Below are 22,564 nucleotides of genomic sequence, written 5' to 3'. Positions count from 1 at the left end.
CTAAATGACTGTATTGGCAGGGAAGGAGAGAGGGGTAAAATTAAAGACCCAAAAGTCTGCCTTAAAAAAAGCTAGAAAAACTAAGAACAAAGTAGGCCTGAAGCAAACAGAAGAAAGGAAATACCGAAGTTAGGAGTAAAAATCCGTGGAATCAAACACAAATGATAGAGAAAACAAAGCTAAAAACCGGTTCTTGGAAAAGATCAACAAAATTGAAAAACACAGCTACTACCGGACTTTCTCTTTTTATTCGTTTGAGTTTTTTGTGCTGACTGTGCATGGACCGGTTCACACGGGTGCTGGGTTCACACGGGTTGCAAGGGGAGGCAGAAGGAGAGAGCACGCCCCCGGAGCGCCTCCATGCCAGACAAGTGCGCATGCGCTCCTCCGTGCCACGCCCCTGCTCACTGCTGGATCCTGCGGATGCTCTGCACCTGGAAGGTCTGGGCATGCGAGCCCCACTCCCGGAAATGCTTGTAGTCACCGGAATGGTGATCGCACTCCAGCACATACTGATATCCTCGGTAGCCCGGAAACTGGGAGCAAACCCAACTGGAAAAGAGACAAAGCAGACAGTTACTCTACAGAGACACAGCATGGTGATCAACACAGGGGCAAAGGGATCCATGCAGACGCACGCATTCCAGCCATCCTGGCCTTTCTTCAGTGCTCACAGGGTGCCATGCTCTCTCCCCTACCACAGGGCCTTTGATCATGCCATTCCCTTTGCCAGAAGCACCATCCCAGTCTTTCTTGTCCTGGACAAGTCGCATTTGTCCTTCATGGCTCAGCTCAATTATTAGGGCAATCTGACTCATTCCCCAAATCAGGCCACAATCCCTTATTATACCTTTGTAGCACTCATGTAATTCGATAATTTTCAAATTATTTGTAAAATGTCACCCTCCCTTGCCAGCAGGTAAGCTGCAGAGTGTAGGAACGTGTGTGTCTTGTTCATCGCTATCTCCACCTGCGTAAATATATAAAGGCCTAGCACAGAAGAAGGGCTCCCTAAATGCTTGCTGAATCAATGAACAAGTGAAGGAGTGGGAAGTCTCATTCTTTCCCCTTCCCCCTCCTTCCATATCCAGAGGTACTTCTAAGAAAAAGGCTATCATTGATTTCTTTCTTTCTTTTTTCTTTTTTTTTTTTTTTTTTTGAGAGGGTTTTTCGCTCTGTTGCCCAAACTGGAGTGCAATGGTGCGACCTCGGCCCACTGCAACCTCTGCCTCCTGGGTTCAAGTAATTCTGCCTCATCCTCCCGAGTGGCTGGAACTACAGGCATAGCCACCACACCTGGCTAATTTTTTGTATTTTTAGTAGAGATAGGGTTTCACCATGTCGGCCAGCTGGTCTCGAACTCCTGACCTCTGGTGATCCGCCCACCTCAGCCTCTGAAAGTGATGGGATTACAGGCACAAGCCACTGCATCTGGCCCAATTCATTGATTTCTACACTGTTCAGGGCAAGGATTGGTGTCTGGTTTTCTAAGTCTCCATTTCCCTTTCTGTAAAAGAGGGAGTGAACTCAAGAATCACAAGGGGTCCCTCTTACTCTAAAAGAACATGATTATTTGATGGTTCCTGAAAGCCGGAAACAACAACAACAACAACAACAACAAAAATTAAAAACCCTACTTCCCGTCTTTGACCCCTCCCTACCAGGAGCCAAGGGGCACCTCAGAAAGTGGCTCTGATGTCCTCCCTAAATAAAAATCTCACACCTTACCCTTCACCTGCCACCTCCTGGGTGGAAAAGAAAGGGCCAGGCCATGCTGAGTTTGAAGGTCGATTGTTACCTACCTGCTGATGGACTTTAAGCAGGTTGCTTGAGCCACACCTATTTCTTTATGGCTGGGGACATTCATTCTCCCCTCTTTTGGCCAGAGACCCTGTTGTCTCTCGCTCTCAATCAAGGTGAGAAAATGCGGCTGATGCTAGCAATGACCACATGACCAAACCTAGCCAATCAGAACACCCCATTCCTGTGGGGCTCGTGATTGGTTCAGAGTCCAGCACAAGGTGCAGCTGGACCAGTGAGCACCTTTCTTGGAACCTTTAATAGAATCATTGAGACTGGACGCTGTCTTTCCCTAGGGCTGGATGTGAAGATGAAGCTGCCGCCTTTGTCTTCACACAGGAAGAGCTTGTCTAAGAACATAGCCACACAGAGGCAGGCAGAGCAACAGGTGTGGGGTTGTTGGGGGGAGACAGATCTCTGCTGTAGCACCTGGATCCACCTGTGCTTGAAGCTAACTACTGGGGCCGCTAAATATCGTCTGGACTGAAACCAGCTTGACCTGGGTTTCAATCCTTCAGATTCTGCCTGACACCTCCTTGTGCCTCAATGTTCTCCTCTGGAATGTGGGCATCAGAGCACAAAAGCCCCCAGCACACAGTTTTCACAGGAGGTACCCCTACCCCTCCCAATATCCCCTATTTCCCCTGCCAGGCAGAGCCTTGGATACACTTACGCCCCAGAGTGGACACGGAAGGACCCTACTTCATTGCCTTCCCATCCCATGGCCTGGAGGGAGGGATAGTCATCGCTCAGCTCTCCTTTCTTGCCCAGGAAGTTCTCTTGCTCGAAGATTGTCAGCCTCGAGTCACGGTGGTTCTACAGGAACAGGGGACACAGTCAGACCACCAGGCTCCCAGTTAGAAACCCAGAAGCCTCTCCTGGCCTCCATAACCCTGCCCTTGTCTCCCAAATCAGCCTTCCTTGCAAACCTTTTGGAAGGGCAATAAGGCAACAGATACCAGAAACCTTACCATTTGCCCTTCCAGAAATTTCCACAAAGAGAATAATCGTGGAATAAATAGGCTGCAGGGATGTTCATCATAGCAGTTAAAAAAAAAAAAAAAAGGAACCAACCTTTATGTCCCAAATTGGGGATCCAGTGGTAAGCTGAGGTATAGGTCGGACATCCCTAACCTAAAAATCCAAAATCCAAAATGCTCCAAAATCTAAAACTTTTTGAATGGTGACATGACACTCAGAGAATGCTCATTGGAGTATTTCGGATTTTGGATCTTTGGATTTGGGCTGCTCAACTGTAAGTATTACAAATATTGCAAACTCTGGGGGGGAATACTCAAAGTCCAAAACACTTCTAGGCCCAAGAGTTTCATATAGGGGACACTCAACCCTGGCCATAGCAAGATTTTCCTTCAGAATTTTAGATGATAAATACGGCACCTTATGCCATTTTAAATCAATAAGAGTTGGAAAATAAAATACGCTTTTTTCTTTTTTGAGACAGAGTCTCACTTGGTCTCCCAGGTTGGGGTGCAGTGGTGCGATCTCCACTCACTGCAACCTCCGTCTCCTGGGTTCTAGCGATTCTCCTGCCTCAGCCTCCAGAGTAGCTGGTACTACAGGCATGCGACACCACACTCAGCAAATTTTTTACCATATTTTTAGTAGAGGTGGGTTTTGCCATGTTGGCCAGGCTGGTCTTGAACTCCTGGCCTCAAGTGATCTGCCCTGCCTGCCTTGGCCTCCCAAAGTGCTGGGTATAGGTGTGAGCCACCGTGCCCAGCCTAAAATGCACCTTGTGAGCCTCAATTTCTTCATCAATGAGATGGAAATAATAATGTCCACCTCCACCCACACGCCACAAACAGCAGTAAAATGTAAAATCAGGAGCACTGATACTGAATTAGGAGGAGCAAGAAATGAAATCCTTCCTCCCTACTTGGGCCTACCATCCCTTTCGGGGTCCCTGGATCACACACACAAAAAAGGCACAAAGCTGGCAGAGGCTCCTTTCACAGCCAGGGCTCCTGTGAGCAGAGAGTTTTTTTTTTTTTTTTTTTTTTGAGACGGAGTTTCGCTCTTGTTACCGAGGCTGGAGTGCAATGGCACGATCTCGGCTCACCGCAACCTCCACCTCCTGGGTTCAGGCAATTCTCCTGCCTCAGCCTCCTGAGTAGCTGGGATTACAGGCACGCACCACCATGCCCAGCTAATTTTTTGTATTTTTAGTAGAGACGGGGTTTCACCGTGTTGACCAGGACGGTCTCGATCTCTTGACCTCGTGATCCACCCGCCTCGGCCTCCCAAAGTGCTGGGATTACAGGCGTGAGCCACCGTGCCCGGCGAGCAGAGAGTTTAAGGCGGGCTCTGGCCAGATGCTCTACGTTCTTCTTCCCAATGACATTGCTAATATTGGCCCATTTCAAGATGAAACTGAGGCTTGGTGAGGAAAGAGACTGAACAGCCCTTGTCACACTGTTTGAAGAGGCGACATGAGACTTTCAACTCTGGGACATTTGACTCCCCAGTGTCTGCTTGAGGGGCTCGGGCCTCCCCAGGACGCAGCAGTGGCAGAACTCACAGCACAGGCCACTGGCCTGAAGGAGGTAAGCCTCTCAGAAGGGTAGGCCGTGTTGCCGCTCCAGGCATCCCAGCTCGGGTATTCGCCCTGTTCCAGAACATACTGCTGCCCTTGGAAGCCAGCATGCTCGAAGCCCACCCACCTGCAGACAGAGGATAGAGTGTGCAGGAGGTAAGCGCCCCCCTCACCCTGCATTCTAGACCAGCACATGGGTCTAGATCGGTCACAATCACAACCCTTCAGGGGTGATTGTGCCCGCAGAAAACACTCGGCAATGTCTGGAGATATTTTTTGTTGTCACGACTAGGGGAGGGGCTGCAATGGCCATCTAGAGGGCAGAGGCCAGGGATGCTGCTAGGCATCCCATAAAGCACAGGCCAGCCTTTCCTGCAAAGGATGGTCCAGCCCAAAATATCGGTCATGCTGAAGTTGAGGAACCCTGTTCTAGACCTACACCTGACCTGCTGTGTGTGCCATAGGTACCTTGCACCTTTGTCCGTGTCCACGGAGGCCACGGAGGCAATGCTGACCGCAGACTGACCTCAGCCTTGGTGGAATTCCCTGTGATCCTGTCAGGGTGTAAAGAGACTCCCTTCTTAATGTCTTAAGACCTGTGCTTGGAATGCTGGGACATGGACTCTCTTTTCCCCTCTGGACTTAAAAAAAGAAGTGAGAGAAGTCTTTCACTGCCCCACAGGTGGCTGCAGCGGGCTATCGCTGAAGCATAAAAGTGGATCTTCAGCCACGGGGGTCCCACCATTTCTGCTGCCTGTCATCTGGCCCCCCTTGTTTTGGTGTCACCCCGTAGGACAAGGGACACAGGAGGCTGACACCATGTGCACCTTGCCTTTGCTGTCTGTGTAAGTAATAAACTGAATCTATCCGAGTTCATTGTCTGCTTACTGGCTGAGTCTGTAAGCCTGCTGGACATACCCCTCCCTAGAAAGCCTCTGTTCTCATCTGATCCCCTTTCCCCACCCGCACAAATCAGAGGCTAAAAGAGTAAAAATCACCCAAGATGACCTCAGGTGGCACTCACAGGCATAGCATTAAGTGACTCCAAATCTCCTTTCTATCTACTTTCCAACCTTCCAAAACCTTTTATCTAATATGGTAGCCACTGGCTACATCTCCTTTCTACTTTCCAACCTACTAGAACCTTCTATCCAATATGGTAGCCACTGGCTACATCTCCTTTCTAGCCACTTTCCAATCTTATAAAACCTTCTATCCAATATGGTAGCTACTGGCCACATCTCCTTTCTATCCACTTTCCAACATTCTAGAACCTTCTATCCATAGCTACTGGCCACATCTCCTTTCTACCTACGTTCCAACCTTGTAGAACCTTCTATCCATAGCTACTGGCCATGTCTCTTTTCTATCCACTTTCCAACCTTCTAGAACCTTCTATCCAATATGGTAGCTACTGGCCACATCTCCTTTCTACCTACGTTCCAACCTTCTAGAACCTTCCATCTAATATAGTAGCTGCTGGCCACATGTAGCTAAATTTAAACGTAAATAAATTAAGATTAAATTAAAAATTCAGTTCTCTAGTCATGTTGGCTACCTTTCAAATCCTCAATGTTCACATCTGGCCAGTAGCTCTGAAATGGACACAGCAGGTGTAGAACATCTCCATCATTGCAGAGAGGTCCACTGAATGGCACTGGTCTAGAAAGTCTTGGTGTGTTATTAGTGTGTCCTTAACACCTCTCTACATCTCCTTAATCTCTCTCTGTCTCTCTCTTTCTTTTGTTTTTATTTTTATTTTTTGCAAAAAAATGATCGGGTCACATGCTTAGCAATGAGACTATTTAGCTAAAAATTAATAGCATTTAAAACACTACATTTATTTTTACAATTACCTTCTACTTATGGTGAGTGATGTTGGCTTTCAATGTATGGCTAGGAGGGATATTTTTACACTCAACACTGGATTCTACGGAGTTTCTCCTGCAGGGCTGCCTCATCCAGTGGGCAGGGTCTGTGCAAATGACACCCTCCTACTGTCGCGCAGTGTGCAACCTGCATAACCTTACATGGCAGTCCTGCACACTCCTCAGCACTTCAGGAGGGCACACCAGTAAGAGCCTAGGAAGAGAGGACCTAGAATATCTAAAAGTCCCAGCACCCCTCTCTAGGTCCCTTCCTGTCCACCCTCTACCCCAATTCAGTATCCCCCTAGACTCACGCTCCACTCAGCACTTTCAAAGATCGCACAGTCTCGAAGCCAAGGTCCAGCACGCTGGGGCACTCGGCTGTGAACTCATGTCGCCGGCCCTGGAAGCCGTCCTGGTCCCACACCATCATCTGTGCCAGAAAAAAAAAGGTGAAGATCCACATCAGAGTCCCATGGAGGGTGAGGGGTTGGGGGCTGACTCCAGCATCTGGCAGGTAAAGCGGGGATTGCAAACTCAGATGTATCCAGGAGCCAGGCAGGCAGGGGCGGTGAGGACTGTGAAGAACGGCAGAGCACAGGTGCCAGGTAAATGGGTGGCCACCAATGGTTGCCAAGTGGGAATACGGGCCAGACCTTCCAATTTCCCAAGACAGTCACTAGTTCTGGACTTTTACGTGGTTCTTCCAAGCTTTTAAAGGCTGACGATAAATTCAAAAGCTTTAAATGAACAAATGAACAAACACAGAGATGGTCAAAGCAGTCATACCCAAAGACTGCAATCTTTGCCCAAGTGGAACAGGTCAACTTTGGGAACCAGAAGACCCAAGTTCACATCTAATCTCCCTGTATGTGACATACAATTCCCTTCTTGATTCTGAGCCTTGATTGTACCTCTGTGAAACAGGCATTCATAACGTCCTTCTCCTAGGATTCCTGGGGACCTGAACCCTCCCACACTCCCTGGACACCCCCTCCCCATGCCTCTTCCTACCTTCCAGTGTCCCGCTGACTTGGTGCATTGCAGGGTCATCGTGGCCCCTTCCTACAGAAAAGAAGAATGTCACCATCTCCCAGCCTGACCCTCGGCTCTCCTCCTTATGCAGAGGGCTAGTTTGGACCCGGTCAGGATCCAGATGAGAAGTCCAGGAGTGACTGGGCTAGGGCCAATGTGTGGCTTTGGCCTGTCTCTCTCCTGTCCTTTCCATCTGTCACTAATGCCATCTTCCATCCTGTCCCATCTCAAAACTCACCCGTGCTGGGTCTCTTTGCCTCTGAGCCCAACTTCGTATTCTTTTATCTGCTTGTTATGGGAAATTTTCTCTGGCTGCTGGTGGGTGGGTGCATCGCCCCAGTGAGTGCTAAAATGTTCAGCGTAAAAGAACCCTTTCAAAGACAGCACCTAACTCACAGAGGTAGCTCTAATGGTGGAAATTTAGGCAACAGGGCTACAGGAATAATTTTGATTTTAAATGAGGGGAGCAGGTGCTGGTCTTGATGGTCGGGGCTTATCCTTGGTTGGGATGAGGATGGCATTCAGGATGACACAGTGACATCCCTAGGACTAGGGACCTGGGCTCCTCGCCTCCCGGGGATGCTCACTCAGAACTCTGATCCCACCCCCTTCTCCAAACCTGGGACTTACCGAGATAGGCCCAGGGAACATGTCAGATCTGAGACCAGCCGAGGTCAGGCTCTTATAGGCAGGGAGGGAAGAGGGGCCCCTGGGAGACAAATCCCCGACTCAGCAACTGGGCCACAGAAACAAAAGCCAGCCCTGGCTGAAGAGCCAATGGCAAGCTGTCAGCAGCTCTGGCTTTAGAAGGGAGGGAACAGATCAGATCACCACCCCCAGGGATCAACCACGAAGAAGGAGAGAGGTGGAAGATTTGCCTTCATTGGCCCCAAAGGGCTCCTGACTAAAGCAGGAGAATGAGCACTAGATGAGGAGTCCAGAAGCTTCCTTCCTAGCTGTGGGAGATTGAGCAAGTCATTTCCCCTCAATTTCTGCCTATAAAATGGGGCAGAAACAGACTATATCACAGAGTCGTTGCGAGGTTATATAACATGCCTGGTACTGAATAAACATTGAGGAAATGCCTATTCCTTTCCTACTCTCGTTCCTCTTTCTCTTCCAGTTGAAAGCAATCAGGACAGGCTGCCTGTTGGAGGAGGCATTGGAACGAGACTCTGAAGGATGGGGAAGATTTGTACAGAGTGAGAAGGAAGGAGAGGCATTCGAAGAAAACGTTCAGAGGTGGGAACTTGGGGCACGTGTACAAGAAAGAGCTGGTAGCCCAATTGGCCTGGAGCTCAGGAGACCTGGAGGGAAACGAGGCAGGAGAAGAGCCCAGGGCCTGCCGGGTCCGCAGACGAGTCCAGATGGCTCTGGGGGCAGCATAAAGGAACTGTTGGTTGCAAACATGCTTTGCAGACTGTAGCACATTTGCCAAATATCCAGGACTTGTACAGTTTGCTGTGTGCCTCTTGTCCCTAAATGCTGCCCTCTGAATTGGCCTAAGAGGAGCCTCTGACAGCAGAGGAAAGAGCATGACTGGAAACCCGATCATCCGAGATGAAATCCAGCCCTGCTTCTTACCACCTGGGTGACCTGGAGGGTATCTGAGTCCTGACACCTATAAAGTGGCCACACCCGTTTCCTTTCGGGGCTGTGAAACGCAGCTCTCTCAAACGCATGACTTTAGGCTGGGTGCAGTGGCTCACACCTGTAATCCCAGCACTTTAGGAGGCCAAGGCGGGTGGATCATCTGAGGTCAGGAGTTCAAGACCAGGCTGGCCAACATGGTGAAACGCCGTCTGTACTAAAAAATACAAAAATTAGCCGTGTGTGGTGGCAGGTGCCTTTAATCCCAGCTACTAGGGAAGCTGAGGCAGGAGAATTGCTTCAACCTGGGAGGCAGGAGTTGCAGTGAGCCAAGAGATTGCGCCATTGCATGAGACTGGGCAACAGAGCAAGAGTTTGTCTCAAAAAAAAAGCGTGACTTCGATGAAGGGCTAGCATGACAACTAAAGGTTAGGAATGCATGGGCCGGGCGCGGTGGCTCACGCCTGTAATCCCAGCACTTTGGGAGGCCGAGGCGGGTGGATCACGAGGTCAAGAGATCAAGACCATCCTGGTCAACATGGTGAAACCCCGTCTCTACTAAAACTACAAAAAATTAGCTGGGCATGGTGGCGCGTGCCTGTAGTCCCAGCTACTCAGGAGGCTGAGGCAGGAGAATTGCCTGAACCCAGGAGGCGGAGGTTGCGGTGAGCCGAGATCGCGCCATTGCACTCCAGCCTGGGTAACAAGAGCGAAACTCCGTCTCAAAAAAAAAAAAAAAAAAAGGTTAGGAATGCAGCCTCGACAGCCAGACTGCCTGGGTTTGCATCCCACTCTTGCTGGCTGGGTAACTTTAAGCATGTTACTTAATCCCTCTGAGCCTCAGTTTACTCGTGTGTAAAATGGGTATAACAAGGTGAGTTGGGATTAGCCTGAGAGACAGGGGTATTGTGAGGATCAATGTGAATTGCACATGAATAGCAGCTGGAATTGCTCCTGCAACATAAAAAAAATTGTATGGTATTGGCCGAGCACGGTGGCTCACACCTGTAATCCCAGCCCTTTGGGAGGCCGAGGCGGGTGGATCACAAGGTCAGGAGATCAAGACCATCCTGGCCAACATGGTAAAACCCTGGCTCTACTAAAATACAAAAAAAAAAAAAAAAAAAAGTTAGCCAGGCATGGGGGTACATGCCTTTAGTTTCACCTAATCGGGAGGCTGAGGCAGGAGAATCCCTTGAACCTGGGAGGCGGAGTTTGCAGTGAGCCAAGGTCACACCACGGCACGCCAGCCTGGCAACAGAGCAAGCCATCTCAAAACATAACAAAACAACAACAAAAATAGAATGGTATTTTCATCACTATCATTGCTAATAACAAAGATGATTACTATTAATTATCGATCAAAAAGCAGGAGTGCATAGTTCTTAAGAGCTTGGGTTCATGAGTGACGAAGATGTGAGTTCCAATTTCATTTCACATTTCTATTTTGATGAGAAAGTGGGCTGGTAGAGAGGAAGGAAAGGGAGTTGCTTCAGTTTCCTTATCTGTAGTTGGGGCTAATCCCAAAAACTTCATCCTTATACTGAGGAGTGTAGGAAAATCCAAAAGCAAAAAAAAAAAGAAAAAAGAAAAGAAATTGGCCCTGTAAGACAGGGCAAAAAAGAAAAAGACATAGTAGCCGGGCGCGGTGGCTCAAGCCTGTAATCCCAGCACTTTGGGAGACCGAGGCGGGTGGATCATGAGGTCAAGAGATCGAGACCATCCTGGTCAACACGGTGAAACCCCGTCTCTACTAAAAATACAAAACATTAGCTGGACATGGTGGCGTGTGCCTGTAATCCCAGCTACTCAGGAGGCTGAGGCAGGAGAATTGCCTGAACCCAGGAGGCGGAGGTTGCGGTGAGCCGAGATCGCGCCATTGCACTCCAGCCTGGGTAACAAGAGCGAAAGTCTGACACAAAAAAAAAAAAAGAAAAAAAAAAAAAGAAAAAGACATAGTAATAAAAATAATAAAGGACAAAATAGCAATAATAATAAACGCTCAGAGGGGAGCTATGGTGGACGATCCCCCTCCTCTGCCCCCACCCTCAGGCAGATGGCCCATTCCTGGGGGGTTGGGAGGGCACGGAACTGCCCCGGATGACCCGGCTTTGAAGCCTAGACCAGTGGGTGGCCCCTTGCCACAGGCATCTTGGCCTCAGTTCCAGTGGCTACCGCATGTTGCAGTTCCTGCCCACACTCACCAAGTCTTGGCCCAGGATGAAAGGCCAGGAGAGGCTGGGAAGTGAGGGGGTGCTAGGTGGGCGGAGGGACAGAGGCAAAGCTGGCCGCAGGCCAGGGAGATCTTGAGACAGAGCTGGGCTCCATGAGGAAGCCCAGACCCCCGGAGAAGAGGCAGGAGCCTATCCAGATGCCCCCCCATACACCCTGCCTGGGACTGGGGCATCGACTGTGGGTGACCCAGCTGAGCAGCTCCCCTGGCTCCCACTGACCCCGGCTCTACTGTGAGTCCCCACCTTGTGACTTTGTTGAAGTCACTTGTTCCACCTGGGCCTCGGTTTCTCCATTTGCGAAATGAGGGGATTGGACCCCGTGGTTTCTGTGTCCATTCCGCCGTCCTGAGGCCTGACTGCCCTGCCGTGACCTCTGTCTCCCCCTCTCGCCCCTTCACTGCCCACGTCCCCTGTGCCTCTCTGGCTCTGTCCTCACCTTTCTCTGTTACTTCTCTGTCTCTGCCTCTCTATTCTCTCTCCTTGACTTGGTTTCCCCGTCTCCCCTGCACCCCACCTTCTGTCCTGATCCATTGGAACCACCACTTAGTCACTGGATATTGATTGAGAACCCACGATATGCCAAGCCCTACCTAACCAGGCCCAGCGAGGTGTTGGGGCCAGCGGTGAGCAAGATGTGCTGGGCATCTGGGCTTCCCAGAGTGGGAGGCTCTGAGACAGGCAGTCACATTCCTGGCCACCAGCCCTGTCGCCCGGGTCAGATAACGTGGGCTGGGTAGAGGCAGGGAAGGGAGATGACAGGAGGGGTAACCAGCGACAGGTCAGGAAAGGATGGGGCCCAAAGTGGGTAAAAGAAAAAGACCCAGGTCTCCAATATTCAGCCCAGCTGAGCACAGTGAGACTCCCCGCTTCCCGCCCCTTCCTACAAACAGGAAGTCAGGTCACGGGGGCCTCAGGCAAGGTCAAGACTGGACAGCAAGAGAAGGAAGCACACAGGCCCAGAGCTGGCTGGCCTGGGCTGGCTCTGACCTCTCCGTGCCTTTGCTTTCCTCTTCTGTGAAATGGGCATAATGAAAGTACCAAATAAGTCAGATTATCCTGGGGATCTGCAGAGAGAGCACGGGGTCAGCACGCAGTAAGCACTCTGTAAAAAAGGCTGTCCACGTCAAAGCCACCGCTGCCTTTACAAAACGCTTCTCCTAAGCTCACTGTCACCTTCTTTTCTGTGTGGCATCCAATAGGAACACGTGCCCACCTTATCACTGCAGACACAGAGGCCCCCCGAGGGGTAGAGACCTACCAAAAGCCACGCAGTGCATAGTGGCTGAGTCAGGATTCAAACTCCGGTCTCTTGCCTCCCAGGGTCTCCCCTCTTCCCTGCCCCAAGTTGGCAGCCAGCAGGGACCCTTTGGGGACAGGGGAGGGTTGGAAGGTGAAGCTGCGGTGGCCAGGGTTTCTGCTGCGTGTGCTGGTCTCACAATGGAAAGTGCTGCTGTCTGCAGTGATCCAGGCGAGGTCGGGGCCCCAGAACCCCACTCCCAGCCCAGGCCTGCTGAACCAGCGTCCCCTTTGTGCCACAGACTATAGGGCCTGGTGTCTGCCAGACTATAAAATGGGGGGTCGGCCCCTAGTCACTCATAGCACCCGCCTGCCTGCCTGTCCTCCAGCAGGAAGTAGCAAGTCCCCAGGTAAGAGGGAACCCGCAGTGCAGCTGAGAGCTGAACGGGAGGGGAACAGAAGAGGGAGGCAGAGACAGCAGGACCCTGCGAGGCAGAGAGGCAGGGCCCTGGAGATAAACACAGAGAGTGCGGTGGCTCACGCCCGTAATCCTAGCACTTTGGGAGGCCGAGGTGGGTGGACCACCTGAGGTCAGGAGTTCGAGACCAGCCTGGACATCATGGAGAAACTCCATCTTTAAAAAAAAAAAAAAGACAGAGAGAAGCAGAGAGCGAAAGAAAGGGAGAGAGAAGGAGAGGGGAGAGAGACAGAGACAGAATAAACAGAGAGAGAAGTAAAGATAGTAAAAAAAGAACAGATAGCAAAGACGCAAAGAGAACAAGATAGTGGGGGACGGAGGAACAGAGAGGGAGAGAGAAACAGAAGACAGGCCGAAAGAGGACAGAAGCAAGAAACAGACAGCAAAGGGAGGGAGGGGAGGAGAAACAGGGAGAGGGTGAGGGGGAGACAGACAGACAATGAGAACGTCTCCAGGAAGGATTAAGTCTGGCTGCCAGCCCTGGGGGAGTGTTGAAAGCCACAGATGTGGCCCAGATGTCTGGCCCCACCCCTGATGAACAGGGCACCCCAGAATATGTACCGCCTTCCTGGAGGAGGCTCGGGAGGGACCTGCTTATCCCAACTAGCTGCTTCACACAGAGTATGTTCCGGAATCAGCTTGACCAGAGGGTCTTCATCTGTGCTATCAGGGGGGTCCTCAAATCCCTTCACATTGTCTCCAAAATTAAAGGGGGCGTTATTTTTGTCTGGGGACAAAGTTGAGGTACTCATCAAACATTCAAAGGAATCCATGACCCCAAAGCAACAAGGAACCGCTGGAATTGACCAAAGCCCTCTCCACCCAGTGCCTGCCCAGCCAGTCCTCATTTTCATCACCCTCCACAGGCAGTAAATACATCCTCTTGGGTCCTCCCGTATGCCCCGGTCCCCGCCTGTATCTGCAGCCAATTACCACCCTCACCCCCGCCAGAGAATCCCAGAGGAAGCGGACTGGGAAAGGAGCTGGGAGCAGGCATTCATTCATCTTCCGAACAAATGTTAATTGAGCAGCTCCTGTGTGCCAGGCGCAGAGCCAAGTGTTAGGGATGGCCAGTGAATAAATCAGGTTAAGCAAACTGCAGAGCGTTTTACTAGCCAGTTGAGTTGCAATCCGAGCCCTACCATGTAGTCGCTGTGTGGGCCGGAGCTGGGCCCCTTCCTTCTCCAGCCCCCTACTGCTCAGAGGGGATCGTGACAGCAGCCACTCCATGGAGTCAGGGTTATGGTCAGATGGGTTAATGAATGTATGTCCCAGTGCCCAGCATACCTTAAGTACTCCCAGATGGGACTTCTTGTTATTAGCCTGGAGAGGCAAATGGAAGTCACACGAGCAAATCGGCGTGATGAGTGGTGTGGAAAATTGCAGGGGGCTAAGGAGGGTGGGACAGCTGGTGGAGGGAACAGCATGGTCAAAAGCCTAGAGGAAAAAGATATATATATATATATATATGTATATATAGGATGAGCGGCCCGCAGACGGGAGGGTCTTGGCTGGGGAGTAGGGATGGAACAGAAAACTTCCAGGCTTACGTTTCAGAAGGAGATGGAGAGCAAATGAGCTCCAAGGAGACTGGAAGCACAGGGTGTGGGGCTGTGAAGGCAGGCTGGGGGTGTCAGCCCTGAAAGCCAAGCTTGCTTTATAGACTTTTGCAGGCGGGAACCATGTCTCAGGCTGCGAAGGCCTCGGCCACAGTGGCGATGAACCCAGGGCCCGATACCAAGGAGAAGGGGGCCCCACCTGCAGGAACATCCCCTAGTCCCAGCACCGCCCTGGGCCCAACGACCGTGCCTATTGTCACCGCCAAGGTGGGGGAACTGCCTCCTGGGAACTACAGGGTAAGGACCTGGGGGTGCAGGGGCTGCGTGCCGCTCCTCTGCTTTTTTCCCTCCTCCGCCCCCTCCTCTTTTCCTTTCTGCTCCTCCTCCTGCTCTTCCTCTTCCACCTCTCACTCCTCCACACCTCTTCCTCATCCTCTTCCTTCGCCCATTTCCTCTCCTTTCTATTTCCTCTCCCTTTTCTTCTTCTCTACCTCCCCATACGCTCATCCTCTGTCTCTGTTCTCTTTTTCCCTCCCCCTCCCGCCTCCTTCTGGGACACAAGTGTGGCCCAGTCAATCTGGGAGCCCCAAAAATAGCCAGGGGTTTTGACACACTTGGAAAAAGGAGGGCCGGGCACGGTGGCTCATGCCTGTAATCCCAGCACTTTTGGATGCCGAGGCAGGTGGATCACCTTAGGTCAAGAGTTCGAGACCAGCCTGGCCAACATGGTGAAACCCTGTCTCTACTAAAAATACAAAAATTACCCTGGCATGGTGGCAGGTGCCTGTAATCCCAGCTATTCAGGAGGCTGAGGCAGGAGAATCACTTGGATCCGGGAGGTGGAGGTTGCAGTGAGCTTCGATCATGCCACTGCACTCTAGCCTGAGAGACAGGGTGAGATTCCGTCTCAAAAACAATAAAAATAAAAATAAAAGGGGGGGACCTACTGTGGAGTTGTACAATAACAAGAACCAAAACATAACACTTCACAGCTGAAGGGACACCTGTCAATCATGCGCACATGCTTAGAGTTTATCGAAAGCAAGAAAAACAAAAAAGAAGACGAAAAGGAAGTGGGCTGGCTTAGCAGCAGAAACCAGATGTCCTTGGGGGCTGACTAGGGCAGCGGGATGGCCTCAGACCCTCCTGAAAATTGATCCAGGTGTTCTGGGCTGAAAGAGATCCTGTGGAGCAAGGTGTTCAGTCCCCTGGGACTTGGCTGGGTTTGGTTTCATCCTTAGGTGCACAGAAATGGGTCATTTTGTAATCCTTGGTTCACGACATGCTCTCATGTGGTCTGTGCGTGGCTGGCTTTTATGCATATACCTATTTAATCATTAGTTGATTTCTAATAACGTAACATGCACCTACAAACCCACCACCCATATAAAAGCCAGGACTTGGTTAAAAACCTTCTACCTAGCTCTAAGCTGTCTCCTTTGAGCCCATCATTTTCCTCCCCTACACCAGGAAATACCATCCTGTCCTCAACCTGTGTCTGTAATCTGCTTGCTTGATTTTGTATACAATTTTATGCATTATTCTTTCAAAAATGTATATACACATGTCTAGTTATTTACTTGGTTTTTGTATTTATTTATTTATTTTGAGAATGGGTTATGAGACTGGCGAATTTTCATATTTTTGGTAGAGAAAGGGTTTTGCTGTATTATCCAGGCTGGTCTCAAACTCCTAGCCTCAGCCTCCCCAAGTGCTGGAATTACGGGCGTGAGCCACCGCGCCCGGCTGATTTTCTGGGTTTTAACTTATTGAAATAGGCAATGTGATTATTCTGGGTTTTTCTTCATACTTTTCACTTACTGTGAGATCCCTAATATCCACCCATATTGTTGGGCATGACTGCGGGTCATTCATTCTGGCTTCTGCATGGTATTTCAGAGCGTGACCATCTCTTTCCTGCTGAACACGATTTCAGTGGTTGCTGGCTTTGCTCTGGTGAACAGCACAACTTGGATTTTGGTTGTTGTTGTTGTTGTTGTTTTTGAGATGGAGTCTCACTTTGTCACCAGGCTGGAGTGCAGTGGCACAATCTTGGCTCACTGCAACCTCCGCCTCCCAGGTTCAAGCAATTCCCCTGCCTCAGCCTCCCAAGTATCTAGGACTACAGGCATGTGCCACCATGCCTGGCTAATTTTTTGTATTTTAGTAGAGACCAGGTTTCACATGTTGACCAGGATGGTCTTGATCTCCTGACATTGTGATCTGGCGCCTCAGCCTCCCATAGTGCTGGGATTACAGGCTTGAGCCACTGCGTTGACCAGGATGGTCTTGATCTCCTGACATTGTGATCTGGCGCCTCAGCCTCCCAAAGTGCTGGGATTACAGGCTTGAGCCACTGCGTTGACCAGGATGGTCTTGATCTCCTGACATTGTGATCTGGCGCCTCAGCCTCCCATAGTGCTGGGATTACAGGCTTGAGACACTGCGTGCAGCCGGCTTGGACGTTCTTATCCCTGTCTCCTGGGGCATACATATGGGAGTTTCTCTTGAGTGAACAAGGGTAGGGGTGGAAGTGCTGGGTCACGGTTATGTGAACCTCCCCCCTTACAGCTGGGGAAACTGAGGCTCAAAGAAGGCAGACAATTGCCTCGGTCCATGTGAATGGCAAAGTTGTCCCAACTTGGAACAGCAAGTGGACAAGGAACCAAAACATGAGGCTTAGTGAGAAGAGAAGATTGTCTCAAGTTTTCCCCTCTGCTGTGGAGGGTTGGATTTGCAAGTGTCTCCTGAGCATCAGCTCTATGGCAGGTACTGGGGCTGGGGATGGAGATACAGAAATAGATTAATCTCGAGCCCTGCCCTGGAGGAGCCCTTGGTCTTTGGAGGGGCTGGGTAATGGGAGAGAGGGAGCGCAGAGGGAGAGGGAGACCCCAAAGCAAAACAGCAGTGACTAGCCGGGCGCGGTGGCTCAAGCCTGTAATCCCAGCACTTTGGGAGGCCGAGGCGGGTGGATCACGAGGTCAAGAGATCGAGACCATCCTGGTCAACATGGTGAAACCCCGTCTCTACTAAAAATACAAAAAATTAGCTGGTCATGGTGGCGCGTGCCTGTAATCCCAGCTACTCAGGAGGTTGAGGCAGGAGAATTGCCTGAACCCAGGAGGCGGAGGTTGCGGTGAGCCGAGATCGTGCCATTGCACTCCAGCCTGGGTAACAAGAGCGAAACTCCATCCCAAAAAAAAAAAAAAAAAAAAAAAACAGCAGTGACTGTGGTGGGTTAGTTGTGCTGCTAATGGGGAGAATACAGTGGAGGATGCTCAACCAAGGCCGATGGGGGAGGGGGCAATCAAGGAAGGCTTCCTGGAGAAGGTGGCATCTGAGCCTAGAATATTGAGTCTAGAACATGAGTTAGGGAACTTTGGTTAGGCGGCAGCAGCTCCTCCAAGCTGGAGATGTGTGGTAGAGAAGGCATTCCAGGCAGGAGGAACAGCACGAAGAATGGCCTGAAAGGGAGGTTCGTAAGTTCCTAATGATGGCGCAGATCTTTGCTTAAGAATTAGGGGTGAGGCCAGGTGCAAGGTCTCACGCCTGTAATCCCAACACTTCGGGAAGCCAAGGCGGGCCAATCACTTGAGCTCAGGAGTTAGGGACCAGCCTGGCAACATGGCAAAACCCTGTCTCCACAAAACAATACAAAAAGTAGCTGGGCATGGTGGTGCGTGCCTGTAATCCCAACTACTCAGGAGGCTGAGGTGGGAGGATCGCTTGAGCCTGGGAGGCAGAGATTGCAGTGAGCTGTGATTATGCCACTGCACTTCAGCTGGGGCGAGAAAGTGAGACTCAAAAAAAAAAAAAAAAAAAAGGTAAAGAATTGGGAGTGGGAGGACAGGATCATTTCACAAACTATGGTTCATCACACTTCTCACACTTTCAGGTGACCCCTTCACTGCCTGCTTTTATTTATCTATATCCTCAATGAGTTTTTGACTCCCCTCACTCTGCCCCTGCTCTGGGGGCTTCTCTCCCACAGCTGGTGGTCTTCGAAAAGGAAAACTTCCAGGGCCGTCGGATGGAATTCTCGGGGGAGTGCTCGAACCTGGGAGACCGTGGCTTCGACCGTGTACGCAGCATCATCGTCTCCGCAGGACCGTGAGTGTCGGGCGGAGGAAGGGCACCTGCTCTGCCACCTCGGGACCACCACACCACAGGAGCTGCCATTTCTCCAGCATCTGCTCCGTGCCCGCGGCCATTCGTGCTTCTGGCACAGATGTTATTTCCAGTCCTCCCATCAAACCGGAGAGGGAGGAATTGTTCTCAATCTCATTTTACAGATGAGGAAACTGAGGCTCGGAGGGGTGATCCAATTAGCATAAGATCACACTGGCAGTAAGCCGTGGTTCTGGGCTCTGGAGAAATGTGCCTTCTACTATAGCAAAACCTCTAGCCCATCGCTGAGGGCAGAGACAGGCCAGAGTGACATGTCCACTCGCTGTCCCCTCTCCTAGGTGTCCAGCTGCCTGGGAGTAATGAGAAGCATCTGTGAAGCACCCACTCAGTGCCAGCCACTGACTTGGGGCTGCACTTTGATGATTCACAGTGACGTAGGAGGGAGGGGCTATTCTTATGCCCACTTGACAGACAGAAAGACTGAGGCTCAGAGAGGGTAAGTCTCTTGCCCAAGGTCCCCTAGTGGCAAGTGGCACAGCCAGGATTCAACTCAAGTTGATCAATTTCACTCCCAAAGCTCTTAATCACCATGCTTCACTGCCTGTTCCTGTCTCTGGGGCTTCCTGAGCCTCAGCAACTCCCATATAAAGCAAGGATAGCTACCCTTGGGCGGAGTGACTGCCCCATGTCCAGCCTGTGTGTGCTGAGGTCAGGGTGGAGGGGCAGCCCCAGGACAAGATCCACGTGGCTCATTTGCTTTTGTCTCCTCACTTTGAAAGCCCCCAAGGGTTCCAGTCAGCCTGGATTTTGAGCCCATTCTGAGATGGGCTTTGAGGTCAGACAAGCCTGGGTTTGAGTCCTGACTTCCCCTGTTTGCCTTGTTCAGTGTCCAAGCCTCAGTTTTCCCATCTTTGAAATGGGGAGAATGATGGCCCTCACCACTCCTCACAGGATTACTCTGAGGTCTGAGGGAGATCATACAGCATGAGCCTGTCACCTTGAAGGCACTCAAACACGGCAGGTGACTCTGATTGTCACGTACTCAGCTCACTGCCCTGTGAATTTAGCCAACTCACCCTGGAGCCTCCCTGGGACCATTTCTACCTCCTGCTCCCACTCCACCCTCAGTGTGGTCAATGCAGCCTCGGCTCCACCCTCAGCCCCAAAACCCAGCTGGGAGCAGAAGCTACCGGATGTGGCCAGCTTGGGTTTTCAGGCTTTTTCAGTACCAGTGACTCAAACCCAGAGTATTTCTCCTCGAAAATGCAGCTGCTCTCTGACGTGTGCCTTGGGGCTGTGCCTGATGGGCATGGAAAGGGCCTGTGGTCTGGGGGCCTGGGTCTGTGTGGGCGCTGGCAGGACCATGGGAAAAAAGAATGAAGAAGGTGGGGTGGGCATGAGGAAAGTGGGGAGAGGTTGTCTTCAGCACCGCGGTGGGGAGGGCTGCCTGCCTGAAACCCAGGAGACTACAGCCTGACACCTGACACCATCGTGTGACCTCAGGCTGGGGACTTAACCCCTCTAAGCCTCAGTTTCCATATCTTGTAAATTAAAATTCCTGCCCTACCCTCTCTCTTTGCTTGCAGGTTGAAATTAACCACGGGAGATAAGAGGATAGAGTAAACATTTAAAATTTTGGTCCTCACTGGTCCTTCTCAAGAAGAGATGGAAGATTTCAGGGAGACATCAGGCATGGTGGCCAGATCACCAAAGTGTCTGTTTTTCCATAAGCCTAGACCTCCAGTTTCCTTCTCCCTTTAATCATGAACAGTATTAATTTGAGAGTTTACTCTGTGCTGTATCTGTCCCATGCATTCCCCCGCTTTTTTTTTTTCTGAGACAGAGTCTTCCTCTGTCACCCAGGCTGGAGTGCAGTGGCCCAATCTCAGCTCACTGCAACCTCTGCCTCCCGGGTTCAAGCGATTCTCCTGCCTCAGCCCCCTGAGTAGCTGTGACTACAGGTGTCTGCCACCATGCCTGGCTAATTTTTGTATTTTTAGTAGAGATGGGGGTTTCACCATATTGGCCAGGCTGGTCTTGAACTCCTGACCTTGTGATCCACCTGCCTCAGCATCCCAAAGTGCTGGGATTACATGCATGAGCCACCACGCCCAGCCGCATTCCCTCTTTTAGGCTCTCCTAACCTCCCAACGAGGTAGATGCAATCGTTTCTTCTCTGTTACTAAAGCTGAGCAAGCCTAAGTGCCGCCCAAGTTCATGCGGCAAATACATGGCAAGCTTGGATTGGAAGTCAGTTCTGTCTGTTTCCAGGGTCTGTCCTCTTAACTCCTACATGAAACCACATTCCAAGGCTCCCTTGTTATTCACCCATGCATCTATCCACCCATGTATTCATCATCCATGTACTTCCCCATGCATGTACCCATTCACCTATAGATCTATCCATTCACACATTTATTCTCCATTTTTATGCATACATACCCCTCCCCACTGTTTATTCTCCGTCACCCACCCGTCCATCTATAAATCTGTCCATCTATCCACTCATCCATCTACCTATCCATTCAACCATTCCTTCATCCATCCACCTACCCATCCACCTATTCAAGCATCCTTTCATCTACTCATCCCTTCATCTGTCCATCCATCCATCTATTCTTCCATTTATTTCTCTCCTACTCCAGGCCAGACAGGGCGGAGGCAAATTCAACTCTATTCTGAGAAGACAAACATATCTTTAATTCACTCCATTGTGGTTAACTCATTGTTAACCACAAAGACCTGAGGCTCTTGTGATGCCTTCTCTCTTAGCCCAGGGTGATAGTCCATCATGCTCATCTCCTTCGGGGGAAAGCAGGGTCCCAGCAGCCCTCTGGGAGAAGATGCTAATGTTGGTGTCCCCACATCCCTCTCTTGTTCCCTGAGAAATCTTGAACACACAGGCAGAAAAGGTCAAGGGGTTCCTTAGTCTCAGTTTTCTCATCTATGGAATGAGGATCACCATATCTACTTCACCCACATTGCCACAATCCCTGGTCCCTCCAATACAAGCTCACTTCCTATCCTTAATAAGTCTTCACCAGGAAAGCCAGGAAAATCTTCCATCTAACTTCAAACTTCCAATTAGTCCTTGTAAGGAGCCTAGCACCTTCCTATGCAGTATCATGTTAAATTATCATGGGTATCTGAGGGTAGGTATTACCATCATTCCCTTCCCATTGCCCCATACTGGTTACTAAGTGTCTCCTGAATGCCAGGCAGTGTTTACCCAGCAAGGATGAAAAGACCTGTATTAATTTTTCCCCTGTACCTTCGAGTCTGTTGTTTATTTAATATATTTTCTTTAAAATGATCCTGCTAGGCCGGGCGCGGTGGCTCAAGCCTGTAATCCCAGCACTTTGGGAGGCAGAGGCGGGTGGATCACGAGGTCAAAAGATCGAGACCATCCTGGTCAACATGGTGAAACCCCGTCTCTACTAAAAATACAAAAAATTAGCTGGGCATGGTGGTGCGTGCCTGTAATCCCAGCTACTCAGGAGGCTGAGGCAGGAGAATTGCCTGAACCCAGGAGGTGGAGGTTGCGGTGAGCCGAGATCGCGCCATTGCACTCCAGCCTGGGTAACATGAGTGAAACTCCGTCTCAAAAAAAAAAAAAAAAAAAAAATGACCCTGCTAAACACAAATAGACACATTTCTTTTGAGAGAAAGTCTTGCTCTTGTACCCTAGGTTGGAGAGCAATGGCACGATCTCATCTCAACGCTGCGACCTCCATGTCCCAGGTTCAAGTGATTTTCCTGCCTCAGCTTCCCGAGTAGCTGAGATTACAGGCACCTGCCACCACACCCAGCTAATTTTTTTTTTTTGAGACGGAGTCTTGCTCTGTTGCCCAGGCTGGAGTGCAATGGCATGCTCTCAGCTCACTGCAACCTCCGCCTTCCATTTTCAAGCAATTCTCCTGCCTCGGCCTCCTAAGTAGCTGGGATTACTGGTGCGCGCCACCATGCCCGGCTAATTTTTGTAATTTTAAGTAGAGACGGGGATTCACCACATTGGTCGGGCTGGTCTTGAGCCTCTGACCTCATGATCCGCCTGCCTCAGCCTCCCAAAGTTCTGGGATTAC

General features: G+C 50.6%; 2 protein-coding genes across 2 annotated transcripts in view; one reads left to right on the top strand and one right to left on the bottom strand.

The window, feature by feature from the left end:
* Positions 1 to 229: 229 nt before the first annotated feature.
* On the bottom strand, positions 230 to 7,949 carry CRYBA4 (crystallin beta A4). The gene is made up of 6 exons (XM_032256730.1): positions 7,888 to 7,949; positions 7,237 to 7,287; positions 6,537 to 6,655; positions 4,340 to 4,481; positions 2,474 to 2,616; positions 230 to 552 (listed from the first exon to the last, which is right to left on the bottom strand). The coding sequence occupies exons 1-6, from the start codon at positions 7,906 to 7,908 to the stop codon at positions 405 to 407; spliced, it is 624 nt and encodes a 207-aa protein (XP_032112621.1). The 5' UTR covers positions 7,909 to 7,949; the 3' UTR covers positions 230 to 404.
* A 4,670-nt stretch (positions 7,950 to 12,619) lies between these two features.
* CRYBB1 (crystallin beta B1) overlaps positions 12,620 to 22,564 on the top strand; it is a 21,439-nt gene continuing 11,494 nt past the window's right edge. The window contains exons 1-3 of the mRNA XM_032256729.1: positions 12,620 to 12,727; positions 14,459 to 14,651; positions 18,346 to 18,464. Coding sequence (XP_032112620.1) covers positions 14,478 to 14,651; positions 18,346 to 18,464 — 293 coding nt within the window. The 5' untranslated portion in view covers positions 12,620 to 12,727; positions 14,459 to 14,477. The remainder of the gene's footprint in view (positions 12,728 to 14,458; positions 14,652 to 18,345; positions 18,465 to 22,564) is intronic.

The sequence above is a fragment of the Sapajus apella genome, unplaced genomic scaffold, assembly GCF_009761245.1.
Source record: "Sapajus apella isolate SASKATOON/1434 unplaced genomic scaffold, GSC_monkey_1.0 scaffold95, whole genome shotgun sequence".
NCBI classification, from domain to species: domain Eukaryota; kingdom Metazoa; phylum Chordata; class Mammalia; order Primates; family Cebidae; genus Sapajus; species Sapajus apella.
Note: the sequence above shows the minus strand (reverse complement) of the source record. Positions and strands in the feature narration are given on the sequence as shown.